The sequence below is a fragment of the Pezoporus occidentalis genome, unplaced genomic scaffold (genome assembly GCF_034315485.1).
Source record: "Pezoporus occidentalis ecotype Australia unplaced genomic scaffold, CSIRO_AGI_Poc_V1 ctg19, whole genome shotgun sequence".
NCBI classification, from domain to species: domain Eukaryota; kingdom Metazoa; phylum Chordata; class Aves; order Psittaciformes; family Psittacidae; genus Pezoporus; species Pezoporus occidentalis.
The window spans coordinates 1,593,296-1,620,142 of record NW_026913748.1 but is presented as its reverse complement, the minus strand read 5'-3'; the positions used below and the strand labels follow the sequence as shown (position 1 = coordinate 1,620,142).

Below are 26,847 nucleotides of genomic sequence, written 5' to 3'. Positions count from 1 at the left end.
TTCAGATGTCCTGTCTCTGCTCCCTCCCTGCTTCTTGTGTCCCTCCTTACTCTCAAGAGCATAAAAGTCTGAAAAGTCGCTGATCAGGATAAGCATTGCTTAACAACAGCTAAAACATCAGTGCGTTATTGACATTATTTTCAGACTAAAGCCAAAACACAGCGTTGTATGAGCTATCAGGAAGAAAATGCACTCTATCCATTCCAAATCAGGACATTCTGAAGAAACTTCTAGAGGATTAATATAGAATAATTCAGAATACCATGGCTGCAGGAGACAGCAGCTCTAGGTGGTGACAGCTAGATAATGACCTTTATCTTTTCCTGTCCATTCTGGCTTCTGTGTGTGTTGATCTTGCTTTGAACTGATGGTGCTGCTCTCAGCATATGAGTTGGAGCTGGTGTTTACAGAGAATGATCCCATTTCCCTAGACCTTATTCCTGACTGGTAGTAGTTCAGAAGCCGTCACTATCCATATGAATACAGCATAGCTTCTTCCTTCTCATCTAAATCTACACTGAATTTCAGCTGTTGTTTCATCATCCAGTGTACTATAGGGTCATTCATAGCTTGCCATAGTCACTCTTTTCCTGAATAATATAGTATTCTTGTCATATCTTCCTATGTTAGCCTCTTTTCCTGATGATTTATGAGTATGATGACAAGTGCAGGGCTGAGCAGGCCTGCCCTGGGAGACTGCCCTCTGCTGAGGAGAGCTTTAGGAAATCTAAGTCAACTCTACAAACTCTTCTGACTCTTGCCTACATACTTGTTGATGACATCAAATAGTTCCCGTGTATTTCTGAGGTATAAATTTAAAAAGGCCTTGCTGGCTGTTCCTTAATATTTTCTATTTCCAGTACCTTCTGTTCCAAATCGTAGTTTTCAGTGATTTGGCTTTTTGCTGTGCAATTCTCAGGATCCCCCCTGTGATCCAGGTGCCACATTTGCTACTGAAAGTCTTTTGACAGCTAAGCACTTCTGAGTGAGAGATCAGACACCACAGATAGTAGCAGTTGAGATAGAAAAGTTGAGATTGGAAGGGACCAAAAGAGGTCATCTGGTCCAACCCCAAATTTGGCCATTTCCCTCCTGAATTTTTAAGAACATGGGGGGAAGCCTCGTAATTTTGGTGTTTTGTCTAATGTTTTCAAATTGTTGTTTAATGATGTATACTGCCATGTCAGTAAGAGGTATCTTGACTGAACCAAAACTTAAGAAACCCTTTTGTGTAAAGAGCATTGAAGCCAGCATGGTGCTAAACATCTCCCATTCTTCCCACTAAGCCTCCATTTACTTTTTCTGTTTAGTACCCTAAATTTATCCTATCTAACTGGTTCTGAGCCTTTTACATCTTAAAGACCTTAAAGCACCACTGTGCTGTCCAGGTAGCTGTTTCAACTGCACTCCACACTTCCTTTCTTCATGCATCTAAAAAGTCCCTCACTCATTTGACAGAAATACAGCATATTTCTCAGCATAAAATAGGTATGAACAACAACACCAATGCAGATCTCAACATTAGAGTGAAAGAAGTACAGAGGAGAGCAGTGTAAGGTCAGGGTCGAGGGCGTATTTGCAGGTAGCTGTGCACCATTGCAATTGATTTGAATGTGTTGCTGTGTGTATCACAAGGAAGTTCACATTGCTATTCCTGCTTTGCTGCTAGAATGAGTTTTTCGAGGCTCTGGAGCAGAGCTATCATTCTATCTCTTTTCCCAAGAACAAAAGTAAACCGAGGAGAACAGGCTATGATGCATAGAGGTTTGCAGAGCTGCTTTTGAATTTAAGTACCTTCCCATCGCTGAACACATAGCTGAAGTAAATCATACCTTACTCCTTATCACACAAGTTTCCTGTAGTTTGTTTTGTGGCATGTTCCTCAGGAAGAAAAAAGGTACCTCTTTGATTTGATAGAACTTCCCCACCTATGAATTATATATAAGCAAAATTGTACGTTGTCCTTCTTCAGAAGAATCTGTGAATGGAAAAGTCAGGTTTTGTTTGTAAAATTAAGTGCCTCCCATGTAAGAAGGGTTACATTAGACCTCAAGGGCACCTAAGGCAAGTGGCTCCTCTTCACCTCTCAAATACTCTAAAGGTAAGGCTGGAACTGTTTTCTTAAATGCCATTGTAGCATAATTACATATGGGCTATGCTCCCTTTAGGCAGTTCCTATTGTTTCTGAGCAGCTGCTGAACTCAGAGGGCATGGATTTTTAATAATTGTGGGACTTCAGGTACTTCAGTTTCAGTGAGTGACCTTTGCTAACATCTGATGTGTTATGCTATGAAAGCTCTACTTTTGAAGTTTTAAGTGTCATTCAACAGACTAATATATTTTTTTAAATGTATGTCTGTAATGGCTTGTATTTGCTATGTCTTATTTCTGGTACTACTCTAATTTCTAATTTCTTCACTGTCTGAAATCTGGGCTAGTTGACAACATATCAATCTTACAGCTACAATCCCAAGAGTTTTCCAGTGGCACACTTAACCTGAAAATCAACCAGCCAACAGATAACACATGCACCCATAACTTGAAAGCAAGAAACTGGAAATTCGATTCTGGTGCAGTACATGAGTAGCACCAGACTGTGGGGCTGTTGGCTGTCCCAGAGCTCCTGCAGCCTCTGCAAAGAGCAGGATCAATCCTCATTTTCTACTGTTGCGTTGGGACTGGGCTTATTTTCAGATATCAACAGTATAGTCTGGACAGGATGTAGGACAAACTTTCTATCTGATAAGAATAGACCAGCCTGTAGTATGAACAAGGATTTGTGTTGTGTACAGTTTTCTTTGTTGCATAAACATGTTTCAAGTGGCCTTGCTTCTAAAGTAAAAATAACTTGGGGCTGCAGATTCATAGTATAGTTATTGATGCTGTTATTTGTCATTGGCACACCTCTAGTTATATCTGTTGAAGTTTTAGTTACTTGGTGCAGTGTAAAGGTCTGTTTATGGTGTGAGCCATAGACTTTTGTTCTTCTCTCTTTCATACCCTTAAAAAGGTATTCACAGATCCACTGTCTACACTAGCTTCCTTCATATTCAGAAACCTCCTAAGAACCTCTCCTCTAGACTCCTCTTTCCTCTATGGATCGCATGTCTCTCCCACTTTGTTCTTGTAAGGACTGTGTCATGCACTGTTTTCCGAGGTCTGATCCTGAACTAATGTGGGAGGGAATCTTTCCATTACTTTTGAGGCCTCAGGTCTCATTCCTTATGGCTCTTTCCCTAATCCAATATTTCAAGAGGTTTACCTCTTGCTAGAAGGGCAATGCATACCCCTGTCAGCTCACATGTAGATACTGCCCTAAAACTTGTGTTAGAACTGAGCTATTGAAACAGAATTCTCTTCCAGAACTTCTTAACAGGGTTAATGACTCTCTTAATATTACTATTAATATATTTAATATTAGTACATATTCAAATAAGCAGTAAATGAGCCATATCCTGAGCAGCAGTATTTTGATCACCCATGGAGAAGCTGTGTGAATGGCACCTTATAGGCCAGCTATAGCTATGCAGATTGCCCTTAACAAGTGAATCTGCACAGTTTTGTCCAAATGTCTTGCCATGACCATTTTAATACTAGTGAAAATAACTTAGCCAACAAAGCCACTCCTTTAAAGGAAAAGGAAGGTGTCACCATTATGATAGGGGGAAAAACCCCAAATCTGTTGATTCCGGATAAGTTTTTATGTTCCTGTTTCTCTTCATTTAGAACAGAAATTCATGGTGAAACTTGTACAAGGTGGAGGGGGAAAGCATGTGAACCAACAAAAACAAAACAAAAGGTTATTGAAACACGCAGAGAGGGCCAAAGTCTAGAAGCCTTTTGTTGTCTCACAGCAGTTTTGCCTGCCTTTATCACCACATTATCCACTGTCTGCATTGTCTACTGTCCTACTATACTGAATTTGAATATGCCTGTTAATTCCTCATTTAAACATTCCACTTTCTGATGGGAGTGACCTCCCTGACCTCCCTCCTAGTGAATGGCAATTCTATTTTCTTGAAGTTATGACTTGCCACCAAAAAACTTATCTTTGTATCCCAAAGATTTACTTAACATGCATGTATTTAAATTAGCAGTTCCAACAGTTGAAAAGGTTCTTTTGAAAGTTCAGTATTTTTCCAGAGTTTCTTATGATTACAAAAATGTTATTTGACAGAAAACAGAACAGTTCCTAAACCCTATGTCGCAATTCATTTCGTACTGCAGTTAGCAACAATACAGAAATTGGCCTCATCATATGGTGTTTCACCCTGTGTTAGACAAAATACAGAATTACTTTGATAAGGAATTACCTCTGCTCAGTCTCCACCAGCTGTATGAACAGATATGTTTATGACAACATGCAGTACTTATGAATGAAAACTCTATGTTTGCACATAGTAGTTTAAAAACCCTTGCTGTTTTATGGTTAGATTATTGGTATTTTTATAACATCAAACCAATTTGGAACACAGGACAGAAGGGATCAAATAGATCATTAACACTAGTTACTCACAATCATGAGCAACTAATTTTTTACGTATCCAATTCAGAAAAGCCCACAGCATAATTAACAGATACTCTGAGACCTTTGAGCCACTGAGCCCTTTTCAACAAATTTAGGACCTGTAGCCTCTGAACGCACCAAGAAAAAGTATGATCATCATCACTGCAGCAGAGAGCAATAGATGTCAAAAGGAGTTCCCATGTTTCTCAGGCATTTTGCCCAAAGCCTTTGAAGACAGCAGTAAACTGCATATGGAAAACATCCCAAGCAAATATAAAAAAAAAACTTAAAAATGTCTTTGCCAGAAATCAGAAACTTTTCCAGCTGCTAGGCCCCACTTTTCATTGAAACTTCTTAGTTTCAGTGAAAACTCTCTAAAGTGTTCTTGTGACTTTTTCTTCTGTGAGTTCATTTACTTCTCAGTAGGTTCATCAGCTAAATTCACAATTGTTCATGCAAATGTCACAGCAAAATGATTCGGAGATCAATAGCAGCTACTTATGGTAACAGTGGGTAAACAGGAATAAAGGATCTTACCAAAACCAAGCAACATTCAGTGCTTCAAAATCTTCTTGCAGTAGTATACTAAGGGTTATAACTAGCATACTCATGCTATGGTAAACAGCTGTCTAGAATCCCAACTAAAATAAATTCTTGGTAAAGGGAGACCAAAGTTATACATAATATTTAAGCATATATTATTTAACTGGAAATGAAGCAGCAAAATATATATTTTATATTATATGTCTGAACATATTCAGAGATATAAATCAGGTAAAGGGCATTCTGCAGAAAAGTACTTCCAGTGGGACTAAACACAATATGCTCTATAATACAGTTTACCGCTGGTGCAGAAAGAAGCATCGTTCCAGAGAAGTCTCCTGCATCTTAGGTTCTTTTGTCAGATGACCCACAACAGAGAATTTTCACCTAGGTACCCATTCCAGTTAGCAAAATAGGCTGGCTAATCTGGATTATCTGTAGTTGATCTGTGCAAGGGAAATGTTCTGCAGTGACACGGAACAAGCATGTTTACTAGCTGAACTGCTTTTAGCCCTGTACTCCCTCTTGCCACATGAGAGCGATTTCTGTATAATAATAAATTTAATGTATTTTTTGTGTAATACTTCCATTTAATTCTTCTTTAAAAGAGTCTTAAAATGAAGCTAGTATGTCTGCTGAAATGTAGGATGTAGAAATACTGCTTTTGTCCCGTGAGATGGTGCTAATATATGTTAGCCAGTTTCAAGTTCCATTAAAAAAGGAGGAATTTATTTGTAATAAACTTTATGCTGAGTCATACAAGTCTTCTAAAAGTAAATTTACAATTGTTGCCAAGCATTCTCATGGTATTCCATACTCATGACACAGATGATTTCAATTAAAGCTGATAACTATTTTTTTGTTTTGGCTTATTTTTCTTCCATTTAGTACCTTTCAGTTCCCAAGTTATTACTGGTCTATGTCATTTTCACAAGCAGATGTTTTTTCATCAGTCATTGTACTCTGAAATAGCAAAGAAAGAACTCTAAAAGGCCACTTGTGAGATTTGTTATCACTGATGCGTAATATTTAACTGTAGCCAAATAGTACTGAATAAGAGACAATCTGATTACTTTGAAATGATGCACAGAGGAAAATATATCCATATTCTTTTTCTGCTTTTAATTTTGCTTATTAAAAAAAAGACCTGATGTCTCTCTTTCCTCATCTGTATATAAATGTATGTTTTTGCATTACACATGTAAAGATCTTCATGTCATATGGTTAGAAGGCCATGGAAGGCTATAAAATTAATGAAACCATGAAATGAGGAGATGTGCCAAAGCTCTGGCTTCTTAGCCACAGGCAGTCTCAAGCTCTAACTGCACCTCAGAACTAGCTGGAGTCTGTACGAAGATGGAAGCCGTTTAGTAATCTAAATTCCTCACTGGTGCTGCTGAGGCTGACATTGCTTGGAAATTTATTTACAAGTTCAGCCGAGAAACTATTACAAATGGAGCATTACCAGTGTGTTTGTCATCTCTGACTGTAAACACTCGCAGAGATTCTCCTTCCCACAGCTTTCTGCACTATGTTGTATGTGCTTTGTGCCCGTAATCAATCTGAGATTTTGTTATTTTGGTCATTTTTGAAATAGAGATGAACACTGAGAATGTGAGAATTGAGGGCAAGGCATTTTTAGCTAGTTGTGGTTTTGCTGATGTTGTTTTGTAAGAATACCTCTATATGAGTCAAAAGTATTCAAAACAATTTGGAAGAAAATCTGTTATTGCTGTTAAAAGCACCTTCTGGTAAGGATCAAGAAGTCCCCTTAGAAGTCTAATTTTTTTTAAAAAAGGAAGATGAGACTATATTCTAAAGTAAGAAAGTTAAAAACACAGCAGCCCTCCTGTCCATGCAGACAGTGGAAACTCCTTTAAAAGGATATTAAGATTAACAATAGAGCAGTGAAAAGTTAGTTACAACATGGCAAAATGAAGTTGACTGGTATGACTTTAATTCGCCTTCTCTGTGTATGTTGTTATCGTGCTATTTTGACACGTTCACCAGCTGTTATTGCTACAAGATCTTTCCTTCATTCAGTGCATGTATGGGATAGAGCTCTTTTAGTGACTAATTAGCCAGTGGGATTTCAACACTGATTGCATCTCCAAACCTTATTTACTACACAGTCAGTTGTTGCTTTCAGGAGAGTATTGCTAACCTCCTTATAGACTTTTTGTGCTTTCCTCATTACAGCATATGTATGCTATACAAACACAGACTTTTAAATTCATAAGTGCATTGTGATATGAAGACAATTGTATTATTTCTGCTTTACACATGAAGTCACAAAGAGGTTAAATTAGAGAATACCCACTAATTTTGTGTATTCGATATAAGATACCTAAAATCTTAAGTTTCAGAGAGTTCAACACTTCTAGGTAGTTTGTGGGCTCAGGCCAGTTCTCAGTGACTACGCTTGCAGCTGGTACTGCTCAGCATTTCTGCAAATCTGATACTGGGGTCTCAAGTCAAAAATCCCAAAAATGAGGAACATTAAGTACACGACCACCTGTGAAACTTTGTTCAGAGGGACTTGCCTAGCATCATTTGGGAACTCTGTGGTAGAGACAGGGTCAGAACCCACTTCTCCAGGGTAGCATTCAGCTGCTTTAATGTGAGAGCATCTTCTCTGTTCCTTATTCACTAGACAATTTATAACTTCTGCAGCAGATGCAGCAGGGTTTCTGCAAATGACAGTCTCATTTTCTGAACAGTCCCAGTTCAGCATTAGAGCAAGATTTATTGAAGGCACAGAAAGAAGTGGGGTCTTCAGAGGAAAATGTTTAAATATATGCTCAGGGAGGAGGGAAGTGAGATGATTATGCTTTGATTTGGTATTTTCAGTCTTTGGGGTACTTCCTTCTCCCGAAAGAGCCTTTGCTATGCCCTGCTTTCAGAGTCTTCAGTTAACAAAAATAACATTTGGAAAAAAGCCTTGCATAAAAAAGTCCCTTCAGTCTGCCACTTTCATCTCCACCATTTTTGTTAACTGTGCTGCCAATGGCAAGAACAGGTTGCTGTCTTCCCGCTTCACCAAAGAATTTCACAGGTGTTTGCTGCAGCAGGAAAGCATTAAGAGTCCAGGTAAAATCTTGGGTTCCGTTGTAGTATTGGGAGTTTGGGAGTGGAAAGAGGACATTAGTCCTTCCCCCTCCATTCCTCAGGCTTGGCCCCTCCTTCCCTTATCTTTCAAAAGCCAGTCTTCCCTCTCCACTATGTTTGGCTTCCACTCTTCTTGGCCCCCTTAATCCAAGACATGTTGGCCCAAACTTCTCATCCCTAATCCTACTCTTTTCAGCCAGGTCCCACAAAATTAGTCCAGGTCCTCTTATGAATCTTAGACTTTCTCTTATCTTCTTGCCAAATAGGTTTCAATCCTGTCTTATGAAATCCCAGTCAAATCTCTTCCTGAAACCTCTCCCTACCACGCCACTGAACACACTGGAGTTCAGAGCCAGTGTCTGCAACCACCTTCCATCTCTGATGCCTTTCACCTTTCAGTCTGTCTTCGCAGCATCTTCTGCTCTTCTAATCACCAATGACAGTTTCCTTCTTACACCTCTCTTGGAGTCCTGGGCAGTTGCCGGTACTGCTTCCTCCCAGATTCAAACCTTCTTGTGTCTGTATTCCAGTGAGCAGCTATTTGTCCCACAAAGTTCATCTGGCAGTAGAAGAAAAAGTTGGGAAAAGAAAGTTCTCACACTGCTAGTACCCAACCATATCCTGGTACAAAGCTTCAGTTACAGCACAAGCCCTGATTTGCTCCTGCAGTACTTGTTCACAGCATATGCTAGAGGAAGAGTACAATGCACAATGTCCTTGGGAAGAAGCTGGGAAGGAACACAGCATATTTCCCTGCCTAGGGTCCTCCATCTTCAGGTGCTGAAGTATAAAATTCATTGAACATGGGTGAAGCATTGCAGTACTTGCAGTGTTATCTAAATTCAGATGAGTTTTTATGGAACAGAAAAAAAGTACATGTCCCCAACACAAACAATACTGCAATTGTGATATTTTCTGTATCTGATCAATAGCATAATTAAGCAGTCATAGAGAATATGTTTTTTAAGGTCAAAGCAGTACTACTTGCCATGCATTTCAGCTAACACTGTTGAACAAATGTTCAATGTGAGGCACACAGTGCCATAAAAACATAACATCTATTCAGTTGTTTTTGTCATTATTTGCATTTATGGACCTTTCTCAAAATATGTTTTGAATCAACCTTGAGAGCAGGCAAGAATTACGGGTCAACCCCCAGGCTGTTATAACTCTCAGACATGGGATGGAGTAAAGTTTGCTCTCTATAGGCTGTGTGTATGAAATATATAATGTTTCTGTGATTAATTTAACTGAGTAGGCTCTACATTCCCTGCATCTAAAAGCTGTTCAAGCCTCCAATGTATTTTTTGGATAGGTAATGTTAAGAGGTTGACTTAAAATGAGATAAATACGGCAGACACAGGTGAAAAATAATATTTGATTTGACGATTGGTGTGGAATGTTTCTCACTTTCCCTTGATGTAACTTGCAAGCTGCCTTCTCTGGAATTCTGTTTATATTTGTTTCTGTAAGGTATTTGACACCTTTTTGGACAACAATAATACAAAACATTACCTCTTACTATGCTTCTTCTTTGAATTCCATGATAATACAAAACACAGACATATAGCCTTCTTGTGCTGTAGGTCTTTCTTAAAGGAATTAGATTTTAATGTGTCTATATGATTCTGTGGGTTTCTGTGGCTAATGAGAGGAAGTGGGAACAGCAGCATGGCCACAAACACATTCCTAATTTATCATTTTAACTGGTAAGTTTTCCTATTCTATTTCACTTTTCTAGTGAATGGAATGTAGGAAAAAAAAAAAAAACAGCCCACAGAGTAGTTAGTTGTTAGGTTTTACCTTTTTTTTACCTCAAAGAAAAAAAAAATGTGGCCAAAGAGCAGCCATTGCAAACCAGTTTCCTTTGAAATTTAAATCTATGAACTACTCAGCTTCAGAAAATTTTATTTTAGAAAAGATTCCAAGCGGGGAAATCATTTTACTGACATGCCTCCTACACTGCCATCAAGATACAGGATTTCTTTGACACTAGTTTGTAAAAATCCCCGTAGCCTAAGTGCTTCTTCAGCACTTCTCTGATAATATAGGAAGCATTTATTTGCTAGTCATAGCACTTTATGCCCACATAGCTATTTGCCTCATCAAAACACAAAACCCCATTATTTGGACATCTGTGCTTTAGTCACCTTCAGGGTATAGTAATGAGAAGAATTATATTTTTAAAAATTTCCTTTACCACTTTGCAGTTCCTGCATTTCTTTTATCTAGAATTCTGGCAGAAATCTGACCTCGTTCTACACCTTCAAGAAAGACAGAATGTGCTTGGGTTTTGGTTTTGCGTTTTCTTTTTGTAATATGGCAATTGTAACACCAAGAATGGCTTTAAATAGGTTTGGTTTTTAACTACTTTTATTCAGAGCATTTAACTGTAAGGTCAGGGATGTTTTCCTGTTTCCACCTGAACTAGGTTAAGCAATTACCTCTCACAACCATTTATTACTTTCTTCTTTCCAAACACAGGGCTTTCTTCTTTTCAGATTACCTGCTTTTAAGTCTTCACTACTCTACTTTTTCCATCTTATCTCTGTGTAGGAAATATCTGTCCAGCTTCCTGGTGGGAATTATTGGAGATGTCTGTCCCTGAAAATGGGTGTTTTGTCAGAGGCTCAAACTGCTATGCTTTTGGTGGTTGCACGCTTAATGTTTTCTTAACTTTGTGGAGACAATCATGTAGTATGGTAATGACTGGGGAATGATGTTGAAATGTGATCCCACATTTTGCCTGAAAGGAAAAATAGGAACATATTCCCTTTGCAATGTGTCTGCCTGGGAAGGGCAGTTGGCCTTCCTATTGCACATTGTGGAATTTGGGCCAGCCTATAATGGTTGTAACTTGTAATTATTTAAGTCAAAAGTACCTGCAGCAGAAATAGCTGGAGGAAAATTTGCATGGAATATTCAATTTCTCCACTGAGAGCCCAAACTGATTTCTTTTTTCAGTTTTCATGTGGTTAATGCCGAATGGTGTTTGCGTTTCTAGTTCTTGGTCTTCTGAAGAAATTGCACATTCTTCATGACAGGTGGTGCAGAAAACTCGTATTTGTATTAAAAAAGTTTTCCTCTCATTTTAAATGGATTTTTTTTTTTTTTTAGTGTTTGGTACTATTTCTGCCTATTTTGAAGTTTTAAATGAGAAAGTTGGGGCTGTTCAGCCTGCAGAAGAGAAGGCTGTGTGGAGACCTCATAGCAGCATTGCAGTATCTGAAGGGGGCCTATAAGGATGCTGGGGAGGGACTCTTCATTGGGGACTGTAGTGATAGGACAAGGGGTAATGGGTTCAAACTTAAACAGGGGAAGTTTAGATTGGATACAAGGAGGAAGTTCTTTACCATGAGGGTGGTGAGGCACTGGAATGGGTTGCCCAGGGAAGCTGTGAATGCTCCATCCCTGGCAGTGTTCAAGGCTAGATTGGATAGAGCCTTGGATGACATGGTTTAGTGTGAGGTGTCCCTGCCCATGGCAGGGGGCTTCAGACTAGATGACCTGAAGGTTCTTTCCAACCCTAACTATTCTATGACTCTATGATTCTATAAATACATGCACTTCATGTGCCTTATAGTAGTATCCTTATAGAGTGATGAATTTCATTGAAGGTAAAGGTCAGCTTGTATTCTAATGATGATAAAAGAGTGTTGTATTCTTATAGTGTATGTTGGTGTTTTCCTTAATAGTGCATTCATTATTTCTATTCTCTAACACAACAAAGTTAGGAGTCCCAGGTGGGCCTTGGCGTTTTCTTCCACTGCTTTTTGTTGCAGGCATATTTTTCCATTGCTTGTAGTTTAGAGGGGATTTAAGGATAATTTAAGGTCTGCTTAATAATAGATGTTTGGTTTTCCTCTTGTCCAGCAACTACAGATGTGGTCCTTCAAGAGACGCTTACATAGGCTGCCTGAACCTGGTGTATGTCTTTAAAATGTTTAGATTACGCTACATTTATACTGTTTTCTTCTAAATCTGCTACAGGTATTTTAATTATTGTTTGGTGCTTTTGTTCTTCTTTCTTTTTCATCTGCTACAGTTTCTAAGACTTTATTTTCCTTTTTCCTAATATCTCTGGGCTTTTATTTTCCCCAATTATATCTGGTTTGTGATAAGTATCATCAGTGTATCCAAAACCTTGGTGGAGGTCCTTTAAAGCTGACTGAGACTTGAAATTAGCAGTAGGTTGCTTGGAAAATTATTAGATTTAGTTTCTCCAGTTTCACTATTACAAGTTCTTAAAATACTGTGTTCTCTATATATGCTTTCTCTTTCAATAAAATACTTCAATTTTCGCACTTTATCAGGCTTGCTTCCTAATGACAGTCTTTCCTTTATCTAGTGATATTTTTATGAAATTAGTATTATTATTTCTGTCTTGCTCTGATAGTTTTCCACTGAAGTATCCTAATATTTAAGGGAGTATTGATTATTCCTGTATAGTAATCAAAATCATTATTTTATATTTCATTTTAAAATCTTCATTTAGTTAGTAGTTTGTTTGGGTTTTTTTGTTGTTGGCCTTTGGGGTTTTTTCTTTTGTTTTTTTCTCCCCCCCCCCCCCCCCCATGCACTTTCTGTTATTAGTTCCTCGTGCTTCTATTGTGGTTTCTGGTTTTCTATCTTCATGGGGTTTCCCAGCAGAAAGTCACTTCCTTTGGTTATACGGAGCCAAAGAAGAAGCTTCCTGAGAAGTGCTGCTGACACGGACAACTGGACCAATATATTGGATCAAGTTGTAAACTGGGGGCTTTAGATGTGGGTTTTCCATTGAAGAGCTGATCTGCCCACTTACGCAACTTCAGCCTTCATGCTGCGCTTCCCTTTTTAGGCCCCAGAAGAGTTAATTACATGTTTAAGCCTAATCTCTGCAATGATTTATCCAAATACCTGAGTTTATGATAGTAATTATTCAATGGTTCTTAGTAAAATGTGTTACAGATGCAAAACTAGCCATGCAAACACATCTTTTAAGGTTGGATCATAAGTTATTAAAGCAAAAAGACATTAAAATTCAAACATATCAGTGGTTTTGTTTATATCTTTTATATTAAGATAATCGTATGTAATTCTGGAATAGTCTAAAAGCAGAGTATCTTCTTAAGAAATAGCAAGACATTTTTTCTTTCACCTTTAAAGTCCACAAAATTGTTAACTCTAAAGGGATTAAAGTGTTTTAAAAGCAAAATATTTAAAGCAATATCAAAATTAAAAACATGACTCTGAGATGGGAATCCCCAATTGATATGCAAAGGTATGATATGCAAAGGTATGAAACCAAAGGTAGGCAAAACAGTTGGATTGAGATAATCTTTCATTTTAGGCTTAAAATTCAATTCATAAAACATTTTCAGTATCTTTTTTCTTCCTTAAGAACTGAAAAAAGCTTCGTACATAACATGTATTTGGAGATAACAGTTGGACAATGCTCTTCTAAAAGAATGTTGCCCTTCAAGTAACTTTAAAGAGCCTTGCAAGGATTAAAATGAAAAAAATGCCACCAATGTAATGTAAGGCTGTATAAGACAGCCAAAGAATTAAAACAAATCAGGAAGTCAGAGAGGAATGTGCAGCATTAGTGCTGGCGCAGCAAGTTTCCCCTTACTGTACTGAAAGTAAGGCTAGTATCAACTATGAGCCAGAACCTCTGTTTGTACAAATCAGCAATGATCGTTTGGCTTTGGTGGCTCTATATCAATTTCCACCAGCTAAGGAACCGATACTGTAACTCCACCAGTTACAATAAACAATTGTATTTTGCATTGCAGAAAGTTTGCCATCTGTAGAATGATTTGTAAGGCAAGTGAAGAGTTTGGACTTATGATACAGCCACATCTTTTGGTATTTGAACAAATTATGATGTTTGTTGAAATGCATATACTAAAGTCTCCCAACAAAAATGGAATAATGAGACCCAGTTTCATTTGCTTTTGTGATAGGATGCCGTAACTGTGGTTTTGGTTTTTATGTTCCCTTTCAGGTTTGTTTTTGTTTTTGTGGTTTTGTTTGTTTGGTTGGTTGGTTTTGTTTTTGTTTTGTTTTGAGGTTTCTTTTTTTTCTTTCTCTGTATGTATTCTACACTAAATTAGCTGACCAAAATCATAGTAAACAATAGTATTTAGGTTGGTATTAAGCAGAATTTATTTCCTTATTGTGATTGGTGTTCTGTTCTGTTTTGGTTTTGTTTGTTAGTTTTTAAGGAGAGTTTTCATTGTATTCAGGGGCTGGGAATGTGCATTCAGGCATTTTCTGAGCTCACTGATTTGAAGTTAAGATTTCAGACTGATTCACTGTGAAATAGTCGAGCCTGGATTAACACTGCACTCTGCAAGTAAGGAAGCTCTCTGTGTGTTGATCCATGTTCCTCCTGTGCAGAGAAAATGCTGCATCGCTGCTGCAAGAAACTTCCAAGTTTCTTCTGAATGTTGAATGGAGCAGACCAGAAGCAGCACAATGTCAGAGATCTGAAAGTTCGCTGTCAACATGGTTAGACTCAGGAGGTGAGCACAGGCATGTGATCTCTCAATTCTTCCATTTTCAGGGAGACAGCATCTGTGGCTATGTAATTATTGTGAATTACACCCATGAAGATTCATGACAAAGATTATTACATTGCTGCATGGCCAGAAGAGGGGTATCAAAGGGTCTGCCAAGGGCCGGAACAAATATGTAAGCACAGAAGCTCTCTGTGGCTGTCACATTCAGCAGTTTCTGGAGATTGTTGAGCTGGTAGGCAATCTTTTGTGTATGGGCGTGTGACTCCCTGTGACAGAATCATTTTTACAACCGGTTGTTTGTTTTGGTTATTTTTTTCTATGAAATACCTTCAATTGTGTGATCTCTCTGTGCTATTTGGGCAGTTACAAATTGCCTGACATTCAAAAAAGTCTGAGGAATCTACAAATGCCTGGTGAGAAAACTTGCCTTTTCAAGTTTTACATTCATTTAAGAGAGGAGAGGCTGGTTTTCACTCTGCATTTGAGCAATGCCTCATGCAGGACTATTTATGCTTTCTCAAGCCCTTCAACAAGTGCTGTACTTGATTATTTAGTTCTTTTTTTATTCAAAGAGGTGAAAATGCTTTTTCTGTACCATTACTATGAACTAGCTTTGATTGCCAAAAAAGGATGAAAGAAAGTTCTGAAAATTAAACAATCATTCTGTTGTTGGAAGTTTATTTTTAAAACATGGAGGAAGGAGAAGAGCCTGATGTGTTTTCTAACTGATACCAGTTAATTTTGATACCAGGCACATCAATTTTTTTAGACATTAAAATGTGATTACTAAGTTCTCTTTCTCAGGCTTGTATCTGGAATCCATCTTCTCATCCAATGCCAAAATCAAAGCAGGCTTTCTTCTGTAATAACGTTTCTTGGTAGAGACCAACATGCCTTGACTGTACTGTGACTCATTGAGGAGTGAGCAGTAGTGTTAGCTGACACTCAGGCCTGAGCTGTACCTTACTCCGTCACTTCTGAACACTTACAGGCTTCACAGAAAGGTAGCCTAAGCCCCTGCTCTGAGCTTTTTATGGGCCAGAAATGCAATGTACAAATGGGTTACAGAAGTTAAAACTACCCTATGAGACAGCTGGTTTTGCTCTTTTTTTTTGTTTTGCTGTGTGTTTGTCCTACATACGGCACATTCCCATCTCCTCTTAAAAAAACCTTTTGTTGACCTGCATATGGTGTAGCCTGTTGCATGAAAAGAGGATGTTCTGATTGAGCAATTTGAGTTAGGAAGATTGATTTTTTTTAATGATGTTAAAAGCATTAGCTTTAATTTCTCGACCTTCACCCTCTTTTACTACTGGGGCGTGTTGGCCTCTGCCAGCACCACACAGGTACACAGCTGCTTGCATACTCTGGGAATTTGACTTATTGCCATAATATATTTCATTGCTGATTTGGGTATTGGGAAGCAAAGAAGACAAACATTAAAACAACTTTCCTTCCCCTTTCCCAGGCTCAGTTGCACTCCAGACACACCTCCTCGCCTCTTGTTATCTCCACAGGTTACACTTAGTCCCTTTGATGAAACAATGAGTGGCACAGAGGGTTGAGGTCAGGATGTAGTGGTCTCTCTCTGCTTCTCCTTGCTTCTCACCCTTTTCTTCCACTGTTGCTTCCTTCTTACTTGTTTTCTCTGTTCCAGCGTGGTCTGTCTGTGGGCTACAGTCCCTTTTGGGGTGTGCCTGCTCAGTCATGGAGCACCTCCAACACATCTGACTGTGTTGTTTCCTCATTCCCATGTTTCTCTCCTTTTTGCTTTGTTCCCTCTTTGTCCCCTCTGATGTTCCCTCCCAGGTTTGTCTCCTCCCCTTTGGCATTTTCTGCTCTTTCCTCAGTGTATTTTCACAGTCACCACTCACGTGGCTAATGGGCTCTGCTTTGGGACATGGTGGGTCCATTGCCAGCTGGAATTGGCTGTGACCAGAGCAGGACAGCCCTGATCTCCTCCACAAGAGCCACCCTGCAGTTTCATGACCAGGATGAGTGGAGAGCACAGGAGGCCAGAATAGTAACTGTCCAGCTTTAGGTAGACATGTAGAAGTAGGCAGGTCAGGTAGCATCATCCAAGAGCCTATTAAGACATCATTTACTGGGAAGGAACCCAGGAGGGATCTTGAAACTCATTCATAATTTGAAATCCAATATACACCTTACTTCAGGAAAGAACTGAACCCTTAAATCTATGTTTTTCCTTGAAGCAAAGTAAAGTTAACTGTGTGTGGAAAGGAAGTTAACTGTATCATTGTATTTTGGACTGAAATCCAGTGCTGGGTCAATTTGATGTTTTAAGAGCACAGTCGCCAGTTAATTTTCCTATATAAGCCCAAGTCACATTAGAGAAGTGCTACAAAATGGAACTTGTAATTAAAAAAAAACAAACATTTATTAATGTATTTCACTAACAAAAATAAAAAAGAAAGGCAGCTTGCATCTGAAGCCAGCAGAATTGTTCAATGCTAACATTTTTGGACTTGATGATCTTAAAGGTCTTTTCCAACCTAGTTGATTTTACAATTCTATGATTTGCTTCAGATTGCTTCCACTTAGCATTCATAGCCAGGCTAGTTCTTGACTATAGTTCTTGGTTGAGGGAATTTAGATAAATCTTATAAGAGATAATTACTATTTTACACCAGTTTCATGGCAAATGCTGAGGAAATTTTGTAAAAAGTGCCTCTGAAAGACTTGGCTGCAAAGAGCTATGGTACAGGATACATTATGTCAACAGTCAGAAGTTTTGAACTGCAGAGTTCTCATCCTGTAGGATGCAACATCATGGCTTGTAGCTTCTCAAGAAATATGTGGCAAATCAGCAATTGCTCTTGTCTGAAACTGTACTAAATGCTTTAATTAATGCTTTAAAGCTGGACGTAGGTTACAAACATGAGCTTTGAAAGAGAGTTCTGAAATTCCCTCAACTCTATTTTGAGATCTAGTTTTGTCCACTTCTTACACTGATCTAAGCAGGTTCACATAAAACCTCAAAGTCCACTACGGTCTACATGGGACAGATGAGGGATGTAGGGTTTTTGCCTTAGGCATAACATACCCATGAGAGATTTGTTAGGATGTGCCATAGCCAAAAGGAATCTCTCCCAGTGCTTAGAATCTGCATGTTGTGGACAACAGTTAAACTATTTATTTTATATCAGTTTAAATCAGCCTTTATTTGGTGCAGAACAAAGGGCCGTGCTAGCAGTTTACTATACCTTTACTCTCAAAAAATTCCCTAGCCAAAACACTTCCCTAAAATCAGCTATTTAATGCAGCCCCTTTGCCAACCCATTGCTATGGGAACTCAGTCTTTCATTTATTTACAAAACCAGACATATTCTTGTCTTGTGTGTGGAGCTGAAATTCTAGGTAAGTGTCCAGACTTTTTTTCAAACTTGCTAAAGTTGTGACTTTTGCTTTTTTTTTTTGGTATGAAACCATTCAACAGTACTTTGCCAATACTTGAATATTTTAGGCTTTGAAAGGCATCAACACTGACTGTAGATGTTCTGTCAAGGTTAGCAAGTATCAGTTTGAAGGTTGAGTTAAAAGCAGTTTAAGGAGAATTAATTACTTAAAATTAGGAGGAAACTAAGAGAGGATCTTTACAAAGGACATGTCTGCGGCTCTATACCAGAAGAATCTGTGTCCACCTTTGCAGCTAAAGGATTAATGTAGCCCATTCTAGTTTTACAACAAAATTAAATCAATTTATCAAATATTTGCTGAACTGAAGTCGAAGAGAAGAATCCCATCTACTACAGTGAGGTCAGTTTACTGAATCACCCAGATTTCACCATTTTGAAATGATTGGTTATCAACATTTACAAAAAAAATTCTGAATTTTGACAATATAACAGAGGCATAATTACTAGGTTAGAATATTCATAGTTATTCTTGGATAAAATTCTTCCTCGTTTATATTTATGTATCTTGTCCCTCCTTTGTATTTTGAAACATCACACAGAGACCAATCTTGCATTTGCTGAAATCACTGACAAAATATGCAGTATTTTCAAGAGATTATAATAAAGTGTTTAATTAGTGAAATACTGATTATTGTATTTAGAATTTTGAGACAATAATGTAAAAGAGAACAGGAAAAAACCTGTAAGGCAACAAAACTTGATTATTCTAATCTGTAAATAATAAATAAAAGGACACTAAGGAATGAGTTTCTGAGTAATGTTGTATACTGTATCCATGTTAAACTGGCTGAGAATGTGTCTATTTTCACTGTTTGTTAAATAATCAACCCTGCTTCTGGAACCCACAATTAGCCTGAGAGTTTATGTATATTCATAAACCATCATATGCTAATCTGCATTATGAAAAAAAAGCTAAGCTTGTTTTAACCGTGTCTGCAAACCAAAGGGACAAACATGCTTAATTCAGGTCAGTATTTTCTTTGGGAATTTATTAGTTGTGTTGACTAGGGTTGAATGTCATCAGTAACAAATTTTCACTTTGTAATGTCTTTAAAAATGTGTTTATAATGGTGTGGATTGTAATCTAAAAGTTACAATATTAATGAAACTGGAAACTTTAGTAATGAAAAACATTCTGAATTAAAAACATTTTGGAAGTATTTAATTTCATTAAAATACCACTTTTTAATCCTAAATTGCTTTTATCTGTGTTATTAAATAATTTTATTTCATAATTGGAAATAATGCAAATGTTTAATATAATTTTTATTTCTACTAAAATAATGATTGTTTATTTTGGTACGTAAGATTTTTTTAAATATTGTTTATTTAACAGGATTCCAGTTTTGATATCTAAATGATGGTAAGTCTGTAATGCCTTTATTCTCTTTCATTATTGAGTGCCTCAATCATGATATAGAAAACTTAGTCAAACTCAGATTCGAGGGGGGGGGTTAGCTGTTTAGAACAAGATGTTCCAAAATTATGATAAACAATTTTCTGAGAATCCACACTTGGTTTCCTATACTGTCATAGTATAGCATTTTATCTGCATAACCACTGCATAACTTGTGCATAATAATTTTTGTCATGTCAGTTTTATTGAATGGCAACTTTGGCTGCATAAATCATGTTACACAAGTGATAGATACCTCTGAATTATATACTATAAAACAGACCAACAGCAGTAACACCCTATGTAAACTTCTGCTGCAAATTAAGGAAATGAACCTTGAAACATTTGCACGAGTGAGTGATGTTACCCATGTGAGTTGTCCCACTGACCTCAAAGAGACTTCTCAAAGGAGTGAGAACTTTCTCATAATATTAAATGATTATGGTAATGCCTCAGTGCCTGCAAAATACATATTCCAGGAGGATGTGTATTCCATATAATCACTTTATTTATTTGGGATTTTCTGACTGACAGTGTTGAAAGGACTGGCCTGGTCTTTTCAGACTTCTGACGGAAAAATGTTCTTGCAGAGTTTTCCTGATCAAGATGTACTGGGCCAGGCTTTTGAAGATGTGCTAGAAGTCCTGCAGCAGCATTCTGATAGAGAAATGCAGTATTCACCAGGTAAAAAAGACCATTATTCCATTTCATTTACCGCTTTGTATTTTTACAAGAAAATACATCTTGAAGTACATAGGAGGGTGAAGAATTTCCCAGAGGTGAACTGATGGCCAACAGAGGGATATGCTGGGAGGATGGAAAGGGGGAAGAATATCTGAAGAGTTTCCACCCCTCCATTAGTACTGACCGGTGTGGTGTGCATCATCCATATCACAGCACAGGGAAAGTGTTGCATAGTTCCTCTCTACCTTCCCCTCAGCCCCGAGGTGCATTGGGCTCTTTTTTTTCCTGTAATCAGAGGATATATGACCATAGTGCATCAGCTATTTTCCATTATTAATGTTGTAACTGAAAAATGCCCATCTGTTATACTGGGAATAAACTCATATAACAGTGAAATCTAGTGGGGGAAAGGGGAGAAAGACCAAGAATCCAACAGGTGAAATTAGTTTCACAATTTTTTTTTAACATTAAAATATAAATTTTAAATATTTTTATGCAGAAATGATAGTTTTACTCTGGATAATCAATAGAAAAAATGTTTTTTCTTGACTTCAAGAGTTTTATACTTTACAGAACTTCAAACACAAGCAAGGCATAAATTGTTGCAGTTGAGGCAAGATTTTGGCAATTAAATTGTTACAAAATTTTAAATCTGTGTTTGGTGTTATTGCATTGTAAATAGAAATAGAAATAAAAGCAAATGAAAACAGAAGCTAAGCCACAAACCATCTAAGTCCAGAATAAAATATCTATTGTCTTTTGTGTGGAATGCATTTCACACGAGGGTTTGTTTGCATATTATCTATTACACACTGAAATGCAAATAAGACCAATTGAGCCATGTCTTCAGCTGTTCTTAATACATTTTTGGCTTAGCTGCACTGGTAATTTACACATGGTGAAGGACCCACTATATATTATTATTTGCAATGTTCTTGCCTGCATCTGTTGTGTGTGCCAACGGAGAGAGGTATAAAAACACTTGCAACTGTGTGTTTAGGATGTCCCACAGCTGCACCCATGTTTTCACTTGCAATATATGTACCCTCCCTAATCTTCTTCTGACCACCCACAGTACGTAGTTGATTCCAAGTGCCTCAGTCTGGTGTTCTGCTTCTTTTGAACATCCTAAGATGTTGGGTTCCTCCTGTGTCATTCTTTCAGGCACTGCAGATGCTCTGATGCTCCTTCACAACTGGAGACTCTGACTTGAATTGTACAAATGGCCTGCAGAACTGTGTAACATTCCCTTTTCCTTTCTAATACACATATTACAGTAGTCTATAATTCTCCCGTTTCATTCATTATGTTTGGCCCTCCTTTTTCCATTAACCAGACTATTTCATGACACTATAAATTATCTGAGATTTTATCTTATGAAATATTGCTTTTTGTGAAAGCAAACAAAACCAGCCCAAGGGTGTGATTATCAGTAACAGTACAGATTCTGTTGGATAACCTGCTGCTAGGGAACATCTTGGCTCTGGAGACTTTATTTTCTAGGAGGCAGCCATAAGATAAATGCTTTTTCACAGACCCAGTAACGTGTTAGATTATTTGCCCCTGTTTCCCACCCCCCCCTTTTTCTCTTCCTTTTACTCACTCAATTTTCACCCCATCCTCCTAATTCTTAGGTTGTAAAAGTTGCCTGACTGTGATCAACCATCACCACCACCTCCGAGCAAGTCCCAGCTACTCTGCAGCACCAGAGGAGCAAGGGTATAGCTGGAGAAATGTGATTGTAAGTGAAATGGTTACTAATAAGAGTCAGATATAAATGGAGAATTGGCTGCCCATTTGAGATTTCTAATACAAATCATTATGTTAGTTCTAAGAGAACTTTGGTGAGGCCAGGCATGATTCAGATAAAATTGCCTTGGGAAATGATTGCAAAGCATACATAGTCACTTTTTAGAAGTAATCTTAGTAATCAGAGTCCACTGTTCCTCTTCTGCTCCCAGCAGAAGGGTTGAAGGTCCAGAGTGAGGCACTTACTCTGTTTTCCCTCTTAAATTCTCTGATGGTGGGCAGTCCTTCCCACTGGACATAAATTAGTGCTGCTTGTTACTGGTACAGTACACTACATGCTTTTGTGGCTGAGAAAAGTCTTCCATTGGTGAGGTGATGAGAAGTTGCATTTTGAAGGCTTCAGGCAATTAATAGCTATGAGTTTTGTTTTACTCAGAGAATGTTTCTTATTAGTAACTCTTTGTTGTCTTAATTCTTGAAGAACAGTGCAGCTGATTTTTATGCAGATGAGACTGTCTACCATATGCTGCAGAATACTTCAGAAAGCCAAGTGATGCGTGCTGCTGCTGGCCAGCCAAAAGCAGGGAAAGGTGTGTAGAAAGAGCATATCTTGATACGTACATTATGCTACTTCAAAAAAATCTCTTGTCAAATCATGCTTTCTTTTTTTTTTTTTTTATTTAACAGGAAAAGATAGGTTAACATTTAATATTAGCTAGAATACAACTGCTAGTGTTCAATTCCAATCTGATAAATCTCATAAATCTGTTATTGTCTTGTTCTGTCCTCTCATTTAGTACATGGAAATACAAACGAGAAATGTCTTTCACTCCAAATCATCTGGAATGAACTCTGATGCAGAGAAGTAAATCAATAACATCTTTAATAACTTATTTTATATTATGTGGTTCAACAAGTAGTGGTTTTCTTGAAGGTTTTTCACAAACAAGAATAATTTTTCACCTAATTTTATGCCTTTCTTTGTTTACTTTTCAAATTGCATCTTAGCTTTTGTCACCTACAGTGTGCATTTTTATAGTTATTTTGTGCTCCTTTTGGTTGACTTTACTTGAGTGGATATCTGTTTTGCAAATAGGTTGGGTAACATTTGTCATTACAATGCTATATTTGTTTATTGAATTCATCTGCTTTTTTGTTTGGGGCTCAGCATCTTTCTATGACTTTGCTAGATGAGATTTCCATAGCTTCCACTCTGAGTTTTTGTACTGACTTTTGACCGTGGAGTCTTTTACTAGCTTCCTGGGTTTGCTGCTTTTTGAAATCCCCTTCTTTCAACTTTAACCACATGGTGTCAGTTTTTGGTATCATCTGTTCCCATTGATGCTGAACACTGTGGTTTCTGTTGCTTAATAGCTACTACTACTACTAAAAATTTTGTGTGATGATGGGAAGAGTAGCCACTCCTTTTAAGTTCTGTACTTCTAGTACTTGAAATTCACCACTGCAAATGAACATCTTTCAATCCAGAAATGTTGTTTATATAGGTATTAGGCAGTGTTGCACTAGGGAATTTTACATGTCAGCATCTGAATTCACCTTCAGTTATTACTTCATTTCCTATTTCCTATTTCTTTTATGTTATTATCAATTTTCTTTACCAGAAGGCCATACTGGATGAATTTTCAGAATGACTGACTTAATGGTGTATTTTGTGTCCTCTTATGGGTTTCTTTGTGTCCATAGTGATATTTCTGCCAGAAACTCATTTGTGAGACTGTTTCCACTATACCTAAATAAATGTAGTCCTCTTGGCTTCTTACTGTGACATGAGAGGTTTCCCATACACTAGCAAATAGCGTGGCCCTTTCGGAATAGATCTGTAGATGAAATAATCACCACTAATGACCTGAAGTCTATGTTCAAAGTGTTTCACAAGGGTTTATTTAGGGCAATCTCTATGCTGTCCACACATTCTGAAATCTGCAGTGGCTTAGATATGCTTCAGGTTTCATCTGCAAGGAGTCCAGTTCACGTATATCAAGACCATTCCCTGATCTGAATGAAAGCTCGGTGGGTGGAAACAATCAAGAGAGGTACTCCAGAAATGCATCTGAATGAGACATACACAGAGAATTAGATTTCTTTGGGACAGTTCAGCACAGAAATCTAATGCAGATGCTCTGAAACACCTGCTAGAGGAACCTGCCTGCCTCCCACAACCACATAAGGAACCTTCAGACACTAGCCTGCTAGCTTAGACTCATGTTTAGTACCTGGTAATGAACACCACTAGCTTATGCAATGTGGTGCTGTACAAAGATCTGTGAACTAACCCCAGCTCAGACTGGTGCATCCACATTGTGTAGCTCTTTGGAGGTAACAGCTGGACTCCAGAAACATAGCTGCATTAACACATAAGAGCAAATAAGCCCTCTCAAACCAAGACATGAGCTAGAGATGATGTATCTAGAAATAAAAGCTTGGGCAGAAATGACAGCTAAACTAAGCACGAAATCAGGTGTTGCTGCAGACGTGACTATACTATCATTTTCCAGCAGAGACCAGTTTGCAGCAATCTGCACATTTTCCCCTAAAATTGTTTATTCTATGGTACGTTCATTGGCTTGTAATATAATTCAGCTTGGAGGGGACCTAAGGAGGTTAGTTACTAAGAAGTGCTTAGTGAGAGTGGGTAGTGTCCAGTTTTTGGTAATGCTACATGTATTTCTAGTAGATTGTGTACTTCTAGTCACACACCAATTTTTATTTAGATAATGAAACTTTATTAATTTTTGGAAAGTACCTCTGATTTCAGGCTCTTCTTCTTCCCAGTCTGACTGTCACTTCTCCCCTCTTTCCTTACCACCAGATGCAGAATTACTGTCATCCCTAGCAGATGTCTTGGCTTGACCTCAGTGTTCCTTAGCAACTGTCACTTTTCCCTCAGTCCTAGTTTAAAATAGCCATGCAAGGCAAGACTTTATGAACTTTAGGTGCAGCTGCTTGTTTCCACTTTGGTTAAAGTGGAAGCCATTCTTCTGCATAGAGTCTCCTTTCTGCAAAATGTTCCTCTTTGTCTCACAATCTTAAATTCTTCCTCCTTACAGCAGCTTCTTGTTCACCCTTGGCTTTGTGAAGGGAACTGGAAGTAGTTCAGAGAAAGACCTAAGTGAAACTAAATAAACCTCACTAGTAAACTTAAGTTTGAGAGCTGAGCCTGTTGGGAGAAGCACACAATTAACTGACAAATACTGCAGTACAGAGCTTGCTTTATTTTGCATGGGAATGCAAGTTGGCACTTCTCCACATTTTTAGAAAACTGCAAGGTACCAGAAAGTACCTCAATAAATACATCCTTATTGACTAGGTGAGGTTTATGGTTCAAAACTAGCTTGCTCTTTTTGCTTACCCACTCGCCCTTTCTTATATCAGAGACTACCTTGCAGCCCCAAAACATTCCTGAAACAAATCTCGCAAAATTGAATCATTTCAACATCTGTGAGTTTTAGTTAAGCAAAGGGAAAACATTTATTCAAAACCATTCAGGTTAGCTCTCCATAACCTCTTTGTTGCATTTTCTGAGGATGCAATTTCCTGGTATGGGTTCCTTGACCATGTATCTCCACAACATGTGTCTGAAGACTCATAGAAGTGGCTTCTTTTCATTTGTGACAGGCTGGTAGGTTTACTTGTGCCTTTGCCTATAAGAACCTTTCCAGGAAGAAGACAACTGCTCATCTTTTGAAACAAGTATGAGTCCTATTCTGACTTTTGTACTTTATTTCTTAATAGGTAGGAAAAAACTTCGACTGTTCGAGTACCTCCATGAGTCTCTGTACGATCCAGCTATGGCAAACTGCATCCAGTGGGTGGATAAGCCCAATGGCATCTTCCAGTTTGTCTCCAAAAACAAGGAGAAACTTGCAGAGCTTTGGGGGGAAAGGAAGGGAAACCGCAAGATCATGACATATCAGAAAATGGCAAGAGCACTGAGGAATTATGGAAGAACAGGTGAAATAGTTAAAATTAGAAGGAAGCTGACATACCAGTTCAGTGCTGTTGTTTTAAAGAGACTCACTCCATCTTATTTCTTGGGAAAAGAAACAGTTTATCATCCATACATTCAGTCTAATCAAGAATATCAGTGTGCAGATGACTGGATGAGTTACAGTAATTACGTGTATAACAATGGCTATGCATTACAGCATACTAACAGCTAGACATATCTTTCACATGAGCAGGTCTTTGCTAGGTAGTAATGCTTTCCAGCACCGGAACTCTTCTCTGTACATAGCTTTTCCTTTAAGATATCATACAAACACAAAAAGAGGAGGCTTTTTAAAATTATATTGGCTTATTTTTGTTCCTTTTGAAGGTAATAAGAAATGGTCACTGAATGTTGAAGAAAACCAGCAGTGGTAGGGCATGTTCTATTCTCCATGGCATTAATCAGAGGAATTATTTCAGATTCAAGCTGGTATATCCAAGATCTGGGATTAAGGCTTTTGTTTGTTAGTGGACATCAAAGACATCCCATCCTGATAACACTCATAGGAAGTTTTATGCATATCCCCAGCATTTCCAATCCAAATTCAAATACTGCAGGTAATCCCTGTCAGTTTGGTGCATGCAGATTAGAAAGGGAAGAGATTTGCCAACTGCATGAAGCTACTGTCTGCTTAATATTCTTTCTTAAGAGACATCTTCTGAATGGATGCTTGACTGAAAAATAGAGACCACATGAAGGTGCACCTGCTGGCCAAATTGTTAATCCTTTGTCACTTAAATTAACATATTCTAGCACAGATCCTGACATATGGTATTAGAAATGCCAGGTGCACACTTCACTGTTGGCAGTGGATTCATTGGGAAAATGACCATACCATGAGAGCGTTAGTAAATGATTGTGCTTTTCATGAAGTTATTTACAGGTCTTTCCCCACTAATACAAGAAGCCGC

At 38.0% G+C, this 26,847-nt stretch overlaps 1 protein-coding gene across 3 annotated transcripts; it reads left to right on the top strand.

Moving 5' to 3' along the window:
* Positions 1-1,968: 1,968 nt before the first annotated feature.
* On the top strand, positions 1,969-26,485 carry SPIC (Spi-C transcription factor). Of its 3 annotated transcripts, none has more exons than XM_062616383.1 (6): positions 1,969-2,101; positions 19,435-19,461; positions 20,085-20,178; positions 21,813-21,919; positions 22,409-22,517; positions 25,681-26,485. In XM_062616383.1, exons 2-6 carry the CDS (start codon positions 19,456-19,458, stop codon positions 26,106-26,108), a joined length of 744 nt encoding a protein of 247 aa, XP_062472367.1. In that variant the 5' UTR covers positions 1,969-2,101; positions 19,435-19,455; the 3' UTR covers positions 26,109-26,485. The 3 variants fall into 3 exon arrangements, with proteins under 3 accessions (XP_062472367.1, XP_062472366.1, XP_062472365.1); XM_062616382.1 differs by lacking the exon at positions 1,969-2,101 and adding an exon at positions 17,640-18,039; XM_062616381.1 differs by lacking the exons at positions 1,969-2,101; positions 19,435-19,461 and having other exon boundaries at positions 20,073-20,178.
* The last annotated feature ends 362 nt before the right edge of the window (positions 26,486-26,847 follow it).